General features: G+C 45.8%; 1 protein-coding gene across 1 annotated transcript in view; it reads right to left on the reverse strand.

Moving 5' to 3' along the window:
* Positions 1–497: 497 nt before the first annotated feature.
* The window catches only part of LOC145342700 (neuronal PAS domain-containing protein 2-like), a 214544-nt gene continuing 195952 nt past the window's right edge, over positions 498–19089 (reverse strand). Inside the window, exons 15-21 of the mRNA XM_080188262.1 lie at positions 17847–17930; positions 15801–15959; positions 13943–14167; positions 11207–11406; positions 6187–6279; positions 3458–3647; positions 498–1060 (exon numbers count right to left, since the gene is read on the reverse strand). Of these exons, the coding sequence (XP_080044388.1) occupies positions 896–1060; positions 3458–3647; positions 6187–6279; positions 11207–11406; positions 13943–14167; positions 15801–15959; positions 17847–17930 (1116 nt within the window). The 3' untranslated portion in view covers positions 498–895. The remainder of the gene's footprint in view (positions 1061–3457; positions 3648–6186; positions 6280–11206; positions 11407–13942; positions 14168–15800; positions 15960–17846; positions 17931–19089) is intronic.

Genomic DNA, 19089 nt, shown 5'->3' on the forward strand with positions numbered 1-19089 from the left:
GGTCAGATTTGAATAATTGTCTTTTATAAAATATAGAGTGAAGCTATTTTGAAAATAAATGTCCTGTTTAAGGAAAGGATATAGACAGAGTAACTTTTACAGTGTGTTTGACTCCCAACTTTAGCTACCTGTAAATGACCCAAGCACAATCTGAAACAATCTCACAGCGTCACACCTGACTTCCTGTCAGTGGCGACCATTAGCGTAGGGATGGGCAGTAAATGCCAGCCTAGCTAGCGATGCCCATGTCCCGTGAATGAATAAACAGAAAGACAAAAAGCGCAGGCTATGTAATGCAACACCTGACAGAACTGACTGCACAGTTAACACCGTTTTTAACAAGGTCACTTTGCCGTCATTTTTACCAGTAATGCCGTCTCTGTGATTGCTTTATGTTGTGACAGTTTAGTCACCATTATGCTTTCATGTGAGTTTTTTTTAAAGAAGCATCTCCCCCACCCACCACCTCCCCGTTGACTAATGAATGATACCAAATACTGCATTTATAAATTGTGACCAGCGAGGTGATTGTAACACAGAACACACTGTGTTTGCAAAACAATTACTTTGCTTGGCAAGAAGACAATTCCTCAAGAGGTCCGTCTGTCAGGAGAAAAGTTATTGTAAAACTAATCCAGTGGTACAGTTGACGCTCTGCTATCAGTGAAGGCAGAAGCTTCCTTCATGAAAGGTGTGGCCACCTCTGTCTGTCTTTGCTGGCTTCCAGCCTTTCTTCATGCCATGCGTGCTTCCACAGAAGGGGCGTAGTCCCCTACCCATCCCCTCCTGGGTATGGCTGAGCCGCCGGTCGAATGTTCGCCCTCCACCCACAAATTTACCATTCAGGTATGTCCAATTTGTGGCTGTGCGTTTCCTGCTTCTGGCAGGTCCTTGGTTACCGCGGCAGCTGAATGTTGGACAAGTCCGAGAGACCGCTGGCACCACTTTGTGTCCCACGGGATTGACGTTGAGAGAGGTACCCCATGTTAACATGTGGAGGTGATGCCAGGAACAGAGGCTGCGACTGGTCATGTTGCATCATCCCGCTTGGTGGCACTTGCTAAACAAATAGAAGCATTTTGTTACCAACTGATTCATTTCAGTTCTACACAAGAAGTGTCCATTTGTAAGAGGAATTCTTTCAGCTCACTCTCCTTTAGGGTTTCCACCTCTTTTGTTACTTCTCCCATCTTCCTCCAAGAGATCTGCAAACTGGCATCTGGATATTAGCATGTCCCACATTGGCTTGTTTCCCCTAAACCCCTTTTCCCCACCCAACTCTCCCACTCTGGCATGGTGGCACAATGGTTAGCACTGCTGCCTCAAAACACCAGGGACCCGGGTTCGATTCTGGCCTTGGGTGACTGTGTGGAGTTTGTACTTTCTCCCCCATATCTGCATGGGTTTCCTCCCACAGTCCAAAGATGTGCAAGTTAGGTGATTGGCCATGCTAAATTGCCCCTTAGTGTCCCAAGATGTGTAGGTTCGGTGGATACGTAGGGTTTCAGGGATAGGGCCTGGGTAAGATTAAAAAAAAGTGGGTCAGACAAGATAGAGAGGTGGCCAAATGGCCTCCTTCCACTCTGGAGGGATTCTATGATACTTGAGGAAAAGTTTTGTCTAAACATTTAAGGAGGAAAGCAAAGTAGAGAGGCAGAGTGGTGTGGAGAGGGAATTCAAGAGCTTGGGGCCTCACCAACTGAAAGCATGGTCACTAATAGAGGCCCAATTAAAACTGCGGATGTTCAAGGGATCAGAATTAGAAGAGTGTAGATTCCTCGCGGGGGTGTAGGGGCTGGAAGAGGTAGGGAGGGAAAAAGGGACAAGATAGTTCGGAACATTCTAATTTCTGGATGCCAATTGCAGAGCCTGTGAGCAGATCTCTTGAAGAGAGATGGGAGTAATAGCGAAAGGGGTGGAAACCCTAAAGGAGAGTGAGGTGTGGTTAGCACTGATGCCTCACAGCGCCAGGGACCCAGGTTTGATTCCCGGCTTGAGTCACTGTCTGTGCGGAGTCTGCACATTCTCCCCATGTCTGCATGGGTTTCCTCCAGGTGCTCTGGTTTCCTCCCACAGTCTGAAAGACCTGCTGGTTAGATGCATTGGCCGTGCTAAATTCTTGTTCTATGTACCCGAGCAGGTGTCGGAATATGACAATTCGGGGATTTTCACAGTAAATTAATTGCACTGTTAATCTAAGCCTACTTGTGATAATAATAAACTTCAAACTTTCAAACCAAAGCCAAGGATGAACATTTTAAAACCAAGATGTTCTTTGACTGCAGATCGGTGTGAGCTGGTGGCCACCGGGGTGACGTTGGAATGGGATTGTGTACGAACTAAGACACAAAGAGCAGTGGTTTGGATGATCTTGAGTTTACAATGTGTGAGACTAGCCAGGAGAGCAATGGAATTGTCACATCGAGAGGTAACAAAGCCACGAATGAGGGTTGAGACAATGTTACGGAGTTGGAAATAGCCTTTGTGATGGTTCCAAATGAGGTTGGAAGCTCAGCTCAGGATCAAATATGTCACAAGGGCTGTGAACAGTTTGGCTTAGTCTCAGGTTGCTGTCAGGGAGAGGGGTTGAGTTGGTAGACAGGGAACAGAGTTTGGAGGAGGGACTGAAAACAATGGCTTAGGTCTTCCCAATATCCAATTGAAGAAAGTAAATAGAAGGGGACAATGGTAGATCCATTAGAGGTAATGGCGCAAGAGTGAGGAGGACAGGGAGGGGAGGGGGAATATGATCATCACGGGTGATTCTCAGGCTGTGGCTGGAGTGACGAGAAAGGAAGCAGTTGAGTTCAGCGGCGCGATGGGGAGAGACATTGAAGCAAAATTTCACAGTCAAACATGTCACAGGCTGCAGACAGGTCAGGAAGGACAGAGAGGGACCGTTTACCTTTGTCATAGTCACATGTAGGCCGGAATTCTCTGGTCTCGCGCACCCCACTCCCGCTACCAGCGAGAACGGAGAATTTGGCGCCGGTTTGAAGGCCAAGCATTTCTCATGTAATGATACTTCTTGGGACATCGAGAACGAAAATAAATCTTCCAATGTTAATAAGATCAGAGGTTGTTGCCTGTATCTTTGAGGTACAATTTGTGATCCAGAAACTCAGGTAATATTCTGGGGGCCCGGGTTCGAATCCCGCCACAGCAGATGGTGAAATTTGAATTCAATAAAACCAAATGTGGAATTAAGAATCTTCTGATGACCATGAAACTATTGTCGATTGTCAGAAAAACCCATCTGGTTCACTAATGCCCTTTAAGGAAGAAGATTTACCTTCCTCACCTGGTCTGGCCTACATGTGACTCCAGGGCCACAACAATGTGGTTGACTCTCAACTATCCTCAGGCAACTCGGGGTGGGCAATAAATGCTGGCCCAGCCAGCGATGCCCATGTGCCACGAATGAATAGAAAAAAAGTACACTCTTGGAAGTTTGTACCTGAAGATACTGATGTTGTTGCTGGAGCTGCATGGACTGATGGGTGTGTTGTTGTTGAATCGAGGCCTGCTGGTGTGAGGAGAAACCTTGATGTTGGATGGTCACGGAACTTGGAGAAGGGACAATGACCGCACTACAGCTGATTGGTTGCATCGCTAGTGCTGTCAGCATCTGCTGATCTTGGATATATCTGAAAACACAAGACCACAAAACGCACAATATCAGATTCACTGAAAACTTTGATGCATGGGGAATTAGTGAAACACATGAGGTGATATTTACCTAACACAATCTGGCGCTTGATGGTCAGTGATAACCGGTAGCAAGCCGATGGCTCACAGACTGATGTGTTAACAACTAAAACTCTGAATGCGGTGTTGTCATAAGATTCAAGGTTGTATGATTATCTGGCCATGAAGGATAGCTAGTACACAGATTGCGCAGTAGCTGTCTATAAGCAGAGCTAACAGGGACATTTGTCTTTTCTGCAATATCTGTCACCATTCCCATGTTGGAGCTTTCTCCTTTAAGACAGGTCAGACCTTATATTTATTTTTCCTTTGTTCTTGAGCTGAGCCTCACAGGTAAGGCCCAGCATTTAGTGCCCACCCCCAATTGCTCTCGAGCAGGTAGCAGTGGTGAATAATCTTCTTTAACTGCAGCAGACTGTGCGGTGTAGGTACACTGACAGTGCCTGCAGTAGCAGCTTGATGCATCTGAGCTAACTCGGTCATTACGGGGGGTCAGCCATATTGCTGTGAATAGGCCTGATCAGATAAGGATGGCAGATTTCCTCTCCTGAAGCGCACCAGCCAGATTTCTATGCCATTTTATGATCATTGTTAATAACGATTGAATTTTATTCCTGCTTTATTAATCAAAGAACAAAAAAAATTACAGTGCAGGAACAGGGCCTTTAGCCCTCCAAGCCTGCACCGACCATGCTGCCCATCCGAACTAAAACACCCTACCCTTCCAGGGACCATATCCCTCAATCTCCATCCTATTCATGTATTTAGAACATAGAACATAGAACACTACAGCACAAACAGGCCCTTCGGCCCACAAGTTGCGCTGATCACATCTATACCTACCAAGCCATAGAACTATCTGTAACTCCCAATGCCATTAGATCCCATATACTCATCCAGAAGTCTTTTAAAAGACCCCAGCGAGTTCACCTCTACCACCACCGATGGCAGCCGATTCCACTCACTCACCACCCTCTGAGTGAAAAACTTACCCCTAACATCTCCTCTGTACTTGCTTCCCAGCACCTTAAACCTGTGTCCTCTCGTAGCGACCATTTCAGCCCTGGGAAATAGCCTCCGAGAATCCACCCTATCTATTCCTCTCAACATTTTATAAACCTCTATCAGGTCGCCTCTCAACCTTCGTCTCTCCAGAGAGAAGAGCCCTAGCTCCCTCAACCTATCTTCATAAGGCATGCCTCCCAATCCAGGCAACATCCTTGTAAATCTCCTCTGCACTCTCTCAGTAGCTTCCTCAACCTTCCTGTAGTGAGGTGACCAGAACTGCGCACAGTACTCCAAGTGGGGTCTGACAAGGGTCTTATAAAGTTGCAGCATTACCTCCCAACTCCTAAACTCAATCCCTTGATTAATGAAGGCCAGTACACCATACACGTTCTTGACCACATCCTCCATCTGCAAGGCCGATTTAAGAGTCCAGTGGACCCAGACCCCAAGATCCTTCTGCTCTTCAACACAGCTAAGAGTCCTACCCTTGATATTGTACTCCTTCATCCTGTTGGTCCTGCCAAAATGGATCACTACACATTTATCCGCATTGAAGTTCATCTGCCACTTCTCCGCCCAGTCTTGCATCCTATCTATGTCATGCTGCAACTTCTGACATCCCTCCAGACTATCCACAACACCACCAATCTTCGTATTGTCGGCGAACTTACTAACCCATCCCTCCACTTCCTCATCCAGGTCATTTATGAAAATGATAAACAGCAAGGGTCCTAGAACAGATCCCTGGGGCACTCCACTGGTGACCAACCTCCATGCAGAAAAAGACCCATCCACGACCACTCTCTGCCTTCTGCAGGCAAGCCAGTTCTGGATCCACAAGGCCAAAGCCCCTTGGATACCATGCCCTCTCACCTTCTCAAGAAGTCTTGCATGGGGGACCTTATCAAACGCCTTGCGTCCCCACCCATGGAGGAAACTCAAACAGACATGGGGAGAATGTGTAAACTCCACACAGACTGTCATCCAAATTCGGAATTGACCCCAGGTTGCTGGTGCTGTGAGGCAGCAATGCCAACAACCGTGCACTGTGCCAATGCCTTGCCAATCTCAGATTGGATCAACACCTCCTGTAAGATTTTGTTTAGGTAATCGAGTCCTGGTGACAAAAGCTTTGACAAAGGATCATTTGGACTCAAAACATCAGCTCTTTTCTCTCCTTACGGATGCTGCCAGACCTGCTGAGATTTTCCAGCATTTTCTCTTTTGGTTTCAGATTCCAGCATCCACAGTAATTTGCTTTAATCCAATGAGATTTGAATGCTGACCTCACGGTTGCAATGCCAACATTTACCGGCATATCATAAATGGGCAAATAACTGCTAAAATGCTCGAGGTGCCTGAAGCGTTTGTACAATAATATCATTCACAGTGATTTCCAGGCTACTATATCTGTTGCGTTAACAACAAACTATTGTGACAATCTATCTGGGACAAACTTGAAATTCATACTTTGCCTGTTGTCTGGTTGTGTTATTCTGGGATGGCTGCTCATCTCCACTGCTGTTTGGCAAATTGGAATGAATGGGTTGGTTCAAAAATAACCTGAAAAAGAGGCACATCAAAAATGAGGGTAAGCCTTCTCTTCCCAGTGTGTTCGAGAGATGAGTGAGGGCATCCTTTACTCAGTTCATTCATACTCATAGCTGGACATAGACCAAAAATTCATATGAGCAGTTCAGGTTAGGTTAGAAACATTGACTAGATTGTTAATGTGCATGAACAAAACTGAAATATTCAGTTACTGTCATGGTGATAGTTGATTGAGTGTATAGAACTGAACACTAGAAACTACAATAGAGTCAGTGTCATAGAGGTTTGCAGCATGGAAACAGGCCCTTCATCCCAACTTGCTCAGACTGCCCAGTTTTTTAAGCTAGTCCCAATTACCCATGTTTGGTCCATATCCCTCTATACACATCTTAATGCATATAATTGTCTAAATGCTTTTTAAAAGATAACATTGTACCCACCTCTACTACTGCCTCTGGCAGCACATTCCAGACACTCACCACCCTCTGAGTGAAAAAAATTGCCCCTCTGGACCCTTTCGTATCTCTCCCCTCTCACCTTAAACCTATGCCCTCTAGTTTTAGACTCCCCTACCTTTGGAAAAAGGTCAGTGAGGTTTACAACAGATTCACATGGATGTGAACGCATTGGGGGGTCCCTTTGGGGAGGGGTGGGGGCGTAAGGTGGCGGCGCAGGCTCGTTGGGCCGAAGGGCCTGTTTCCCGTGCTGTGTTGTTCTTTGTAAAGTCAGCGTAGCCCCCGGAGTAGAGGGACATGGCCAGACAGTGCCGTGGCCATGCCCCCTGGCATTGCGCCTTGACACTGCTCCTGGCAGTGCCAACCTGTGCCACGGAGTAGTGCCAGTGGTGGACCCTAGGGGAGCCTCACACGTGGGGACTCATTTATTTGTGGTGGTGGTGGGGGGGAACGAGGGCATGCAAGCGATGGGGGTACCGGTGGTGAAGGGGAGGAAGGGGGCCAATGCCAGGATGTTCGGGGGGGGGGAAGTGGAGGAGTTGGGGGGGATACGGCTGATGATCGGAGCGGGGAGGTGGTGGGAAGGGACCAATGCTGGGGTAATTGGTGAGGGTGGGGAATGGAGGGGGGGTGGGCATGCTGGCGATGTTTGAGGGGAAGGGAGCCAATGATCGAGGAAGGGAAAGGGGATGGAGGTGGCCACAGATATGTCTGTGGTGAGGGAGTGAGGGGAGATTTTTTTCCAGTGATTGGGGTATCCTTTTAGGAGCCATTTCCCAACTGTAAGAGGCCCCACCTCATCAGAATATCAGTGTAAACCACACCCATTCTTTTTCAGGTAAAGGGACAAGATCCAGATAGAAAACTGGCCATTGGAACTACAGAATTCCACACCAAAACTGACACTCTGCCAAATCCTTACAAAATTCCACCCTGTGTACAGTCGTAAGACCTGGACAAGGAGGGTGGGTGGTACAGTTGTACTGCTGCCTCACAGCGACAGGAGCCCAGGTTCGATTCTGGCTTTGGGTGACTGACTGTATGTTCTCCCTGTGTCTGCGTGGGTTTCATCCAGGTACTCCGGTTTTTCTCCCACAGTCCAAAGATGTGCAGGTTAGTTGGATTAGCCATGCTAAAGTGCCCCTTAGGATCCCAAGGTGTGTAGGTTAGGTGGGATTAGCCACAGTAAATATGAGGGGCTACAGAGATACGGCGAGGGAGAGAGTAAACTATTCTGTCAGAGACTTGGCGCAGACTCGATGGGTTGAATGGTCTTTTTGCACTGCAGGGATTCTATGATTTAGTCTACGACTCAAAAGACATGCCTGGGACTTATCCAGAATGGCAGATTAAATAGTGTTGTCCTTGTAGTTCCATTGAAGGTTGTTCTTTTAGCTTGAGAATGTGACATTGACAATGAGGATGAATACGGAGACATTTAAACTTGTGTCATGGCATTTTCTAGAGCTAATGGACGGGATCTCGGACGAGATCGTACAATCCTTCCTGAGGCAAACGGAGTTCTGGGTTTTGGCCATTGTGTCTGCAGTCAGGAGAATTGAACCATTTGATCTGCCGCTGATGCCAGTACAGTTGGTGTGAAGTGGGATGTGGAGCTGGACGCGGTGAAGTGTATGCTGATAGTCGGAGCCTGTTTTTTAGACAAAGCGACAATGCCTCAGAGTGCGCAGCAACAGCCTTATTACTGCTCAGCGTGGGATCTTCAGTGAGGAAGACTTTCAAACCACTGGCTCTCCCTAGAGGAAGGGTGGATTCTGACTGTGCAGTGTAAACTCTGAAGGAGCATCGTGTGGTGATGCCAAATATTCCATTCCAAAGGCATGTTTTCTGTTAAATGAGCCAGAAAGAGGAGAACCAGTTGCCCAATGCCTAACCCGTTCCAGGTAGGTGTCACACAGATATAATTACATTGTGATGGATCTGAATAAAGAGATAAGGGGTCAGGTGCTCCGACATTGCAAAGTGGATAAGTTGAGGTGTGTGCTGCTGGAAAGGGGAGGTGACTGAACCTCGGACAACACTTCGCAAATGGCAGATAGATCGGAATTGGAGGGTGGACAACTTCTCAGCATAAACCTCAATCCCACCTCTGCCACTGGCACAACAAAAACTGAGGACAACTGAGTGGCACAACAGAACCCAGGTCGGAAATGTAAACGGCGCGGATTTGAGAGAGAATATGGGATTTTCCAGCCTCGCTCACCCCAAAACCGGAAAATCCCACCCGATAGCAATGGACCTCTGCATGGTCCAACACTCCCCCTCCCCCGCTGCTCGCTGCAATTTCCATGGTGAGCGGGACAGGAAAATTTCCCCAAGTGTGTTTCAGATGTTATAATTTGGGCCACGGTGGAAAAGACACCCACTGTGTTTATTTCATCACTGGGATGTGGGCATCGCTGGCTGGGCATTTATTGCCCATCCTTATTTGTCCTTTGGCTTACTTAGACTATTTCACAGGGCATTTTAAGAGTCAGCCACTTTAAGAACGTAAGAACATAAGAAATAGGAGCAGGAGTAGGCCATCTAGCCCTTCGAGCCTGCCCCGCCATTCAATAAGATCATGGCTGATCTGTCGTGGCTCAGTTCCACTTTCCCGCCCTCTCCCCATAACCCTTAATCCCCTCGCTTATCAAAAACCCATCAACCCGCGTCTTAAAAATATTTAGCGAGGCAGCCTCCACCACCTCAATGGGCAGAGAATTCCAGAGATTCACCACCCTTTGAGTGAAGAAGTTCCTCCTCAACTCCGTTCTAAACCGCCCCCCCTTTATCTTGAGGCTGTGCCCCCTAGTCCTACTGTCCTTTCTGAGCAGGAAGAGTCTCTCCACCTCTATCCTATCCATCCCATTCATCATCTTATACGTCTCAATGAGATCTCCCCTCATTCTTCTAAACTCTAACGAGTACAAGCCTAGTTTATTCAGCCTCTCCTCATAGCTCAACCCCCTCAACTCCGGTATCAGCCTAGTAAACCTTCTCTGCACTCCCTCCAAGGCCAAAAGGCCAAAACTGTGCATCTGTGGGCCAGATCAGGTAAGACGGCAAATTTCCTTCCCAAAAGGACATTAGTGATTTTGTTTATTCATTCATGGGACACGGGCGTCGCTGGTTGGCCAGCATTTAAATGGCAATTGAGAGTCGACCACATTGCTGTGGTTCTGGAGTCATGTGTAGGCCAGACCCACGTAAAGACAACAAATTTCCTTCCTCAAAGGACATTAGTCCTCGGGTTTTTCCGACAATTGACAATGGTTTCATGGACATCAGTAGATCCTTAATTCCAATTTTTTTTTTAATGAATTCAAATTCCACCATCTGCGGGATTTGAACCCAGAACATTAGCTGAGTTTCTGGAATAACGGTCTAGCAATAACAGCACTAGACTATCCTTTCCCAACTGCATACTGCTGAGGAAGTGGCAAACAGGATGATGCCAGTTAGCAGTTGCAATTACAGATGAAAGTCTTGATTAAAGTATCCCAGTGATGAAGGCCGCATCAGAGGTGATTTATAATGGGATGCAGACCATCTGTCATTCGAGACACATTCATGGTGATATAACAACTCTCAGGTTGTGTCAGCTATTTCAAAGCGGATCTGGTTTGAGACACCAGGGCTTGTTCTTTGAAACAGTACAGAATGCCAATAAATGAATTTTAAGCACTTGAGAGGAACAAAGCCCTACCCAAAACTTTAAGGTCTTATTAACATATTGAATAGCTGAAATAACCTAAACCACCAACAGAGATAATTTCCATGTCGACAAAGAATGGGCCTCATTCTCAGCCAAGGAAAACAGGGACTTGTGAGGTGAAGCAGCCCCGCCTGATTGGCACCACATCTACAAACATCCACTCCCTCCACCACCAACACTCAGTAGCAGCCGTGTGTACTACCTACAAGATGCACTGCAGCAATTCACCAAAGATCCTTAGGCAGTACCTTCCAAACACACAGCCACTTCCATCTAGAAGGACTAAGACAGCAGATACATTGGAATACCACCACTTGCAAGTTCCCCTCAAAGCCACTCACCATCCTGACTTGGAAATACGTCACCGTTCCTTCACAGTCGCTGGTTCAAAATCCTGGAATTCCCTCCCTAACGGCATTGCTGGTCAAACCACAGCACGTGGACTGCAGCATTTCATGAAGGCAGCCCACCACCCCCTTCCCAAGGTTAAAATAGGGTTGGGCAATTAATGCTGGGCAGCCAGCGACACCATGTCCCATGAATGAATAAAAGAAGTGATCAATTTTTTATTTGCTGAAGGTGATTAGATGCCAAGTTTGTACTTCTGACAAGATTGCAGCGGCCATTCATAGTCTGAAATTGGACTATTGTTGCCCCTACCCGCCCTCCACTGATTGACTGTGCTGCATTTCATAGCGGTGCCACCTCATGTGACTTAAAATAACTGCTCCTTCCTTGGTTCTCAGAATTGCAGCAATAATTGTACCTTAACTGTCGCTCGTGGCCGTATTCTGTAGTTGAGTGGCTCCGACTGACCTCGGAGGGCAGTTGAATAGGGAAGGGCACTGTGGAAGTCTGAGAAAACATCATGGGGTTACTGAAGAGCGGGGTGACCAGGCTGTTACATGACTGGATTTGCAAGTTGGCTTGTTGCAAGTGACCTCCTTTCATGAACTGCTGCTGAACCTGCAGAAAGTGAACAATCAGTTAATTGTGACAATTTTGTGCCTTTCAGAAATATATTTGTCATGTTTTTTGGTGCAGGATCTGCTTTACCAGTCCAGTGCTGTTTTGTCTATACCCAGCAGCCCTGTACTGTTACTGCAGCAGCATAATTGCTCTCAATTGCTGGAATGTTTGTTTTAATCTGGACTATGGCTGTTCTGTTTTCTTTTAGTGATTTTCCCCAGGGATTTTGCAGAGAAGGTCTTGCTTAGGTTAATTGATTGGTAAGCTCATATGACTGAGTGGAGCTAGGCTTACACAGAGGGCGGAACTTCCCCGCCCCACCCGGCGTGGCAACCATAAGGGGTGGAACTGGATCATGGAAAGGTCCATTGACCTCGGGTAGGATTTTCCAGTCTTGGGTCGAGCGCAGCTGGAAAATCTTGCTCAGAAAATTCAAGTTTAGTTGCTGTTTGAAAACTGCAGAGGTAGCTCTTATTCAATCTGATGTCTGGAGACTGAGAGCTGCCAGAGATAAGTTTCATTCTCTAAAGTTCTACTGTTTGAGGATATATCCTTCTGTGGAAACTATTGGCTGGATCTCGTCCAGACATGTTAAAAGGCTGGAAATCTAACATCCATATTAGCATATCTACTTTTGTGCTAACTGGTTCTAAAGAAGGGATTTATGTCTATGGGGGATTCTACTAAATTGGAAGAATGGAGATAGCTAGCTATTAAGAATTATACTTTGTCATGTTTAAATATTTTAATTTTTTTTATTGGTAAAAGTTATGCTAATTCTTTTTGTTATATTCTCACTATGTTCTTAAATAATTCACCCCCGTGGGTGAATTGGGTCATAAACACCTTATGTTCAGCCCAATGCCAAAATCAAATGTCAAATTTGGGGTCTCTGCTAACTCCATAATGTTCCTTGGGGTTTTTAATCTAGTCCCTAACATAACCCTGATACAATAAGTTTCTAATTATTATGGCTGAATCTCAACAGGTTCTACAGTGCAATGTGTATGTCACGTGTGTGAAATAGGAACAAAAGGAGCCCATTAACCTCGTTTAGCCCCTCAAACCTATTCCACCATTCAATTTGATCATGGCTGATCTCTGACCTAACTTCACATATCCAAATCTCCTTGGATGACAAAAATCCTGTCAATCTCAGGTTTAAAATGAATAATTAATCCAGCTTCAATTATCTTATACAGAAAGATCCAAACTTCTACCGCCCTTTGTGTATAGAAGCTTTACTCCGAACATCTGGCACTATTTTTTAGACTATGTCATCTAGTCCCAGACTCCCAACCAACAGAAATACAAAGCTTTGACAAAGGGTCATCTGGACTCATGGGGTGGACAGGACAATGGGGTTGAGACCACAAGTCACCCACGATCGAACTGAGTGGTGGAGCAGGTTAGAAGGGCTGAATGGCAAACTTTTGCTCCTCAATCGCATGTTCCTATGTAGATAAAGCCAAGTGGTACGGTAGCACAGTGGTTAGCACTGCTGCCTCACAGCTCCAGGGACCTGAGTTCGATTCCAGCCTCAGTGACTGTCTGTGTCGAGTTTGCACATTCTCTCTGTGTCTGCTTGGGTTTCCTCCGGGTGCTCTGGTTTCCTCCCAGACTCCAAAGATGTGTGGGTTAGGTGGATTGGCCATGCTAAATTGCCCCTTAGCGTCAGGGGGATTAGCAGGATAAATAGGTGGGATTACGGGAATAGGGCCTGAGGGAATTGTGGTCAGTGCAGGCTTGATGGGCCGAATGACCTCCTTCTGCACTGTAAGGGTTCTGTGATAAATAACATTACTTTGCTTTAGTTTGTGTAGCTTCTGCTGTTCTCAAGATCTTGGAGGGCAAACTTCACAACTGGAGCGAGGTGAAGATAATTGATCTTTACTGTGTCAATCTGAATCAGACTGTGAGCTGTGACAAATGACGAACTGGCCCATCTATTTCCAATGCAGAGCTTCACTTAAATCTGTGTCAGTTAGTTTTGTTTCCAGACACAACAATAGATATGGCCCATTTCCAAACTCAAAATCCTTTCCTTCAAAGAAATAATGATAATCAAAGAAATAAGTATCATGGTCAATGAACTCGATGGGCCAAATGGCCTCCTTCTGCGTGTAGGGATCCTATAATTATCACATCTGAGCAGTCATGATCTCATTGAATGGTGGAGCAGACTTGGTGGGCTGCATGGTCTATTCTGCTCCTGTGTCTTACTGTCTTATGGTTTTACGCATTGTGGGGTTCCATAATAAACGAGGAGCCCATTATAGCAGAATGAACAAACGTGAAAAAAAAAAGCCCAATGAATTCTGCCCACAAACCCTGGACCAATTAATCCTGCCCCTCAACCTTGCTTCAGCGGAAGGCTGCATCTGGTCTTTAATCCATGTGCAAATGCGACAGGAGACCAACTCATCAATGTCCCGTTCAAATATCTATTGCTCAGAAGAATAGTCACACGCTAAGGACCCCTCAGAAGTTGCACCCAATATTCGACCATTGTAAGTTGTAGGGAAAGTGCTACCTGCATTGATTTCAAACTTGGTTCCCTGAGGAGTTGTTGAGATGAAGACAATTGTTGACCACATAGTTCAGAGCCGACAAGAGCTTGCATTCGTTTGCTGGACTGGCAGGGGTTTTGCATGATAATTCCTGGCTGCTGCTGTTGCTGCTCTTGTTGCTGTTGCTGCCCTTGATCTTGATGTTCCATTGCATTAAATCCAAGTGAACTGGGTTGTTGAAGCAACATCTATGATCACATCAACAGAACGTATTAAAATTTATCTAGCAATTTTCTCTGGAGCTCGCGGTGATTTGCACACAATGATGGCAAATTCTCACATCAAGCCAGGCTGTGAAGTTACCGAAATTGCTCTCTTCATCGCTCTGGGCAGGTCTGAATGAACTGAGGCATTTTATTCAACAGATTAATTTCTCTGTCACAACTGTGAGAATTTCCGACAAATAATTATACGCTAACACCCACAAAGTCATCTTACAGACAAGGTGTTAACCCTGGGCCTAGGGGGAATTAAGCCCAAAGAGTGTGACTCTGATTTCATGGTGTCAATGACGGCTAACCTGTGAAACCGACAGCAACTTCTGGAGGACGCACATGTGCCAAGTAATATGGAAATCCAGAGGCTGTTGTCAGTGACTCTGCTGTCTGATGAAATCCACACAATGTCAATTCTTATCATAGAATCCCTACGGTGCAGAAAGAGGCTATCCGGCCATCAAGTCTGCACCAAATACAATTCCACCCAGGCCCTATTCCTGCAACCCCTCATATTTACCCTGCTAACCCCCCTTGGATTGAACCTGGGCCCCTGGCTCTGCGAGGCAGCAGTGTGAATCACTGTGCCAGTGTGCTACCCCATTTATATTTATGTTACTAGTCTTATTATTACACCATGTTGAATGAGGTGAATTGGGTTCCTAACAATTTACTAACTTCATAATTGCTGCTAAACACTGTAACTGACCTTTGGAGGCTTGTGAAATGTAATATTTTTCCATTGTATTAAAAAAAACTTCCCCATTTGAAAATACATAATTTTTTTCATGTATTTTAATTTCTATCTTGATCCAATCATTTTATATTTTGCTATCTGAAAATTTAAATTAAAAGTGAAGGATAACTTCCTGGATTGCTCTTTTTGTTTTGAGTTCCTTACCTGAGGAAGGATGTTTTTGCTATAGATGCAGTGCAGAGAAGGTTTACCTGACTGATTCCTGGGATGGTGGGATTGAAGTACAAAAGAACAAAGAACAACACAGCACAGGAAACAGGCCCTTCGGCCCAACGAGCCCGCGCCGCCGTCCCATTGTCTCAGTGACCTATTCATGATTTTAGTCTACGCCTAATGTGCGAGGATCAGGGAGGTCCAATATAGGGACAATTTGTTACCCAATCAATGAGGAGAGTATGAGGAGAGATTGAGTTGGTTAGGATTATATAGGGCGCCAAGGTGGCACAGTGGTTAGACTACTGCCTCACAGCACCAGAGACCTGGGTTCAATTCCCGGCATTGTCTGTTTGAAGTTTGCACATTCTCCTCATGTCTGCGTGGGTTTCCTCCAGGTTCTCCTGTTTCCTCCCACTCTCCAAAAGACATGCTGGTTAGGTGCATTGTCCATGCTAAATTCTCCCTCAGTGTAGCCAAACAGGTGCTGGAGTGTGGCAACTAGGGGGTTTTCACAGTAACTTGATTGCAGTGTTAATGTAAGCCAACTTCTGGCACTAATAAATAAACATAAAACTTAACAGCCCTGAAACATTGATAGTTAGCGACCGATTGGAAGCTCCAAATAATCTCCATGGAGACAGAAGAGGGATTTGGTAAGTAAACAATCCACATGAATATCCAACAGACTCATACCTGGAGATTCGAATCATGCACAAGCTGTAACTGCTCCTTTATGTGATGGAGCTCCTCCTGTTGTGTCTTTATGTTTGCCTGTAGGATTCTTGTCCTCTCCTCCAGCTGTTCCTTGAGCTGGTGCATCACTCCCAGCTGTGCCGGGCACCGGTACATGGGCTGCAGGAGAAACACAAGCATCACCAAAACAGGCATCCAACAGAAACCATCTGTTATCAATCACAAGCCAACTAACAATCTTCCTCCCTTCCTGCCTTACTGTGCTACCTAGAGCGCTTTCCTTCAAGTACAGATTTTAGCCAAGTGATAGAACTGGCCAATAGCAACCAGTTAGACTGAGAACATGGAGAGGCAGATACAACCTATTATCAAACACTGGCAGCATCAATTGGGCAGGCTGCATAGATTAGTGCCAAGAGAGGCATTGGCTTAGTGGTATTATTAATGCAGAAACTCAGTTAATGTTCTGGGGACCCAGGTTCGAATCTGGAACTTAATGCAATTGAAAAAAAATCTGCAATTAAGAATATACGAATGACCATGAAACCATTATCGATTGTCAGAAAATAACCCATCACTAACGCCCTTGATGGTCAGGCCTACATGTGACACGATGTGGCAATGCCAGCATTGGACTGGGGTAAAAACAGTAAGAAGTCTCACAACACCAGGTTAAAGTCCAACAGGTTTATTTGGTACTAAACGCCACTAGCTTTCGGGGTTTGCCCCTTCGTTAGGTGAGTCAACCTGTTGGACTTTAACCTGGTGTTGTGAGACTTCTTAATACATGTGACACAGCAATGTGGTTGACTTTTAATTGCCCTCTGCAATGGCCTAGCAAATCACTCAGTTGCAAGGGAAATTAGGGATGGGCAATAAATGCTGGCCAGCCAACGATGCTCATGTCCCACGAATGAATTTTAAAAAATGCAAGACACTACTGATGTCGGAGATCTGAGATAGTAGTAAAAAGTGCTGGAAAAATTCAGCAAGTCCGGTCATAATGTAAGAGTCAAATTGGACCTGAGATATGGGATGAAATTTTCTGTCCCGTCAGCCATGGGAATCGTAGTGGGAGGGTAATGATTCCTGTGGCGGGTGGGACACAGGGACCATGACCGCAGGTGGGATTTTCCAGTGTTGGAGTGAACGTGGCCAGAACATCTCATCCAATAATTGTCCCTCTTTCTCTCCACAGATGCTGCCACAGACCAGCTGGGTTTCTCCAGCATTGTTTGATGGGGGCAGTAGATGCAAGGGGGCACCCACATCTGGGCCACACACATCTCCATTCCTTCACCAACACTGGTGAGGGACTCACCTGACGAAGGAGCAGCACGAGTGGCGTTTGCTACCAAATAAACCTGTTGGACTTTAACCTGGTGTTGTGAGACTTCTTACTGTGTTTACTCCAGTCCAATACCGGCATCTCCCCATCTTCACTAATTTGCATACAGCAAGCTCCCACAAACTGAAATGTGATAAATGACCAGACATCTATTTTAAGTGATGTCAATGGAGGGATAAATATTGGGCACTGAAGATAACTCCCCCTGCTCTTTGTCAAAACAGTGCTAGGGAAAGTGGATAAGGCTTTGGCTTAACAAATCTCTCACAGTGCAGCACTCCCTCTGTACTGCCCCCTAACCACCAGCCCCGACTTTGCACTCAAGTTTCTGGGGTGGGACTTGAAGCCGTGGGTTGGATTCTCCAGCCATTCACACCCTACCACTGCTGCCAGCGAGGACGGAGAATCTGGTGTGCAGCCAAATCTCCGCTCACTGCAGTGGGATTGTAGAATCCCACTGCCGGGAATGGCCAGGGAATTCCGGCCATCATCTCTGGAGTCGATCCTGCCAACTCAGAAACAGCTGGAACTAGGAATGAGAGATGGTGAGGGGCAGTGTAAGAGGCTGATGTAATACAGACAGAGTTTATTGAGTGCAGGAGTAAATCTGTTTCTTGCATTGTGAGGTTAAATCGAGTTAATAACTCAGAGATTTTGAATTGTGAATCACAGCAAATCAAAAGGCAGCCGATGAGTACCAAGGGAGCTTGTTGAGTGGAGATTGCAGCTGGAGGCACTGGCTGTTGTTCTGCATCAGAGGATGGTGGTACTGTCATTGAGACCTGTGAAAGAAAACAAGAGTCCATCAGCAAAATATACTTTTAATTAAAAATAGCCTGAATACAGAAAAGCGTTAGTTTACATGACTGTGCTTCAGTTGGTAAATGAACCATTTAATCCATTTTAATTATAGTAATTGCAAAGATTGGTGGCCACCAGTTAGGAATAATGAGTTATAATGGTTTACTTATGAGCAATAAATATCATAGAATCCCTATAGTACGGAACGAGGCCATTTGGCCCAACCCGTCTGTACTGACTCTTCAAAACAGCATCTGATCTAGGCCCTTTCTCCATAACCGCACAAATTCACCTCATTAATCCCCCTAATCTACACATCTTAAGACACTAAGGGACAATTTAGCATGGCCAATCCAGCCAACTTGAGCATCTTTGGACAGTGTGCCTTCAGGATGCTAACACTTCCAGCCCTGGGATCTACTTTGGCTGCAAATGCTCGCACTTTGTCCCGAAATCCCCCTGCCTGCTCCCCATTGGGTAATCGAGTCACATGACCATCATCCTGTACACCCCTTAAAGGGGCCAGCTACGACACTAATAAAGATGTGAAATTTACAGCACAGAAATATTTACCCAGCTTGTCTTAGCTGATGTTGCTGCTGTACACAGCAGCCTTCTCCCCCTCATCAGCATTGCTTTCTATTCCTTTCTCCATCCTGCTCTTATCGAACTTCTTCTTAACTAAATCTACGCCATTCACCTCAACTATTCCTTGTGGCAGCGAGTAACTAATCATGGAATCATAGAATCCCTACAGTGCTGAAGGAGACCATTCGGCCCATCAAGCCTGTACCGATAGCAATCCCACCTTTCTCCATAACCCTACATATTTACCCTGCTATCCCCCCTGACACTAAGGGGCAATTTTGCACAGCCAATCAACTTAACCCGCCATTCTTTGGAGTGAAAATCTTTGGGTGTGAAAATTCAGACGTATTTAGAATAATAAAATCCAGCTGTTCCAGTATTAACACCACCCTTTGGGTAAAGTTGCAACAGCTACTACGCTTCAAACACACTCCATGGGCAACAAATTACATTGGAGCGTTCTGAGGTCGTGAATGATGCTCTGTAAATCCCAACTCTCCTTTTGTTTTTGTCTTGAGTACATTTCTCTTGAACTTCCAGAGAGGAGGAAGA

This window comes from Carcharhinus amblyrhynchos, chromosome 4 (assembly GCF_965287045.1).
Source record: "Carcharhinus amblyrhynchos chromosome 4, sCarAmb.v2.hapA, whole genome shotgun sequence".
NCBI lineage: Eukaryota > Metazoa > Chordata > Chondrichthyes > Carcharhiniformes > Carcharhinidae > Carcharhinus > Carcharhinus amblyrhynchos.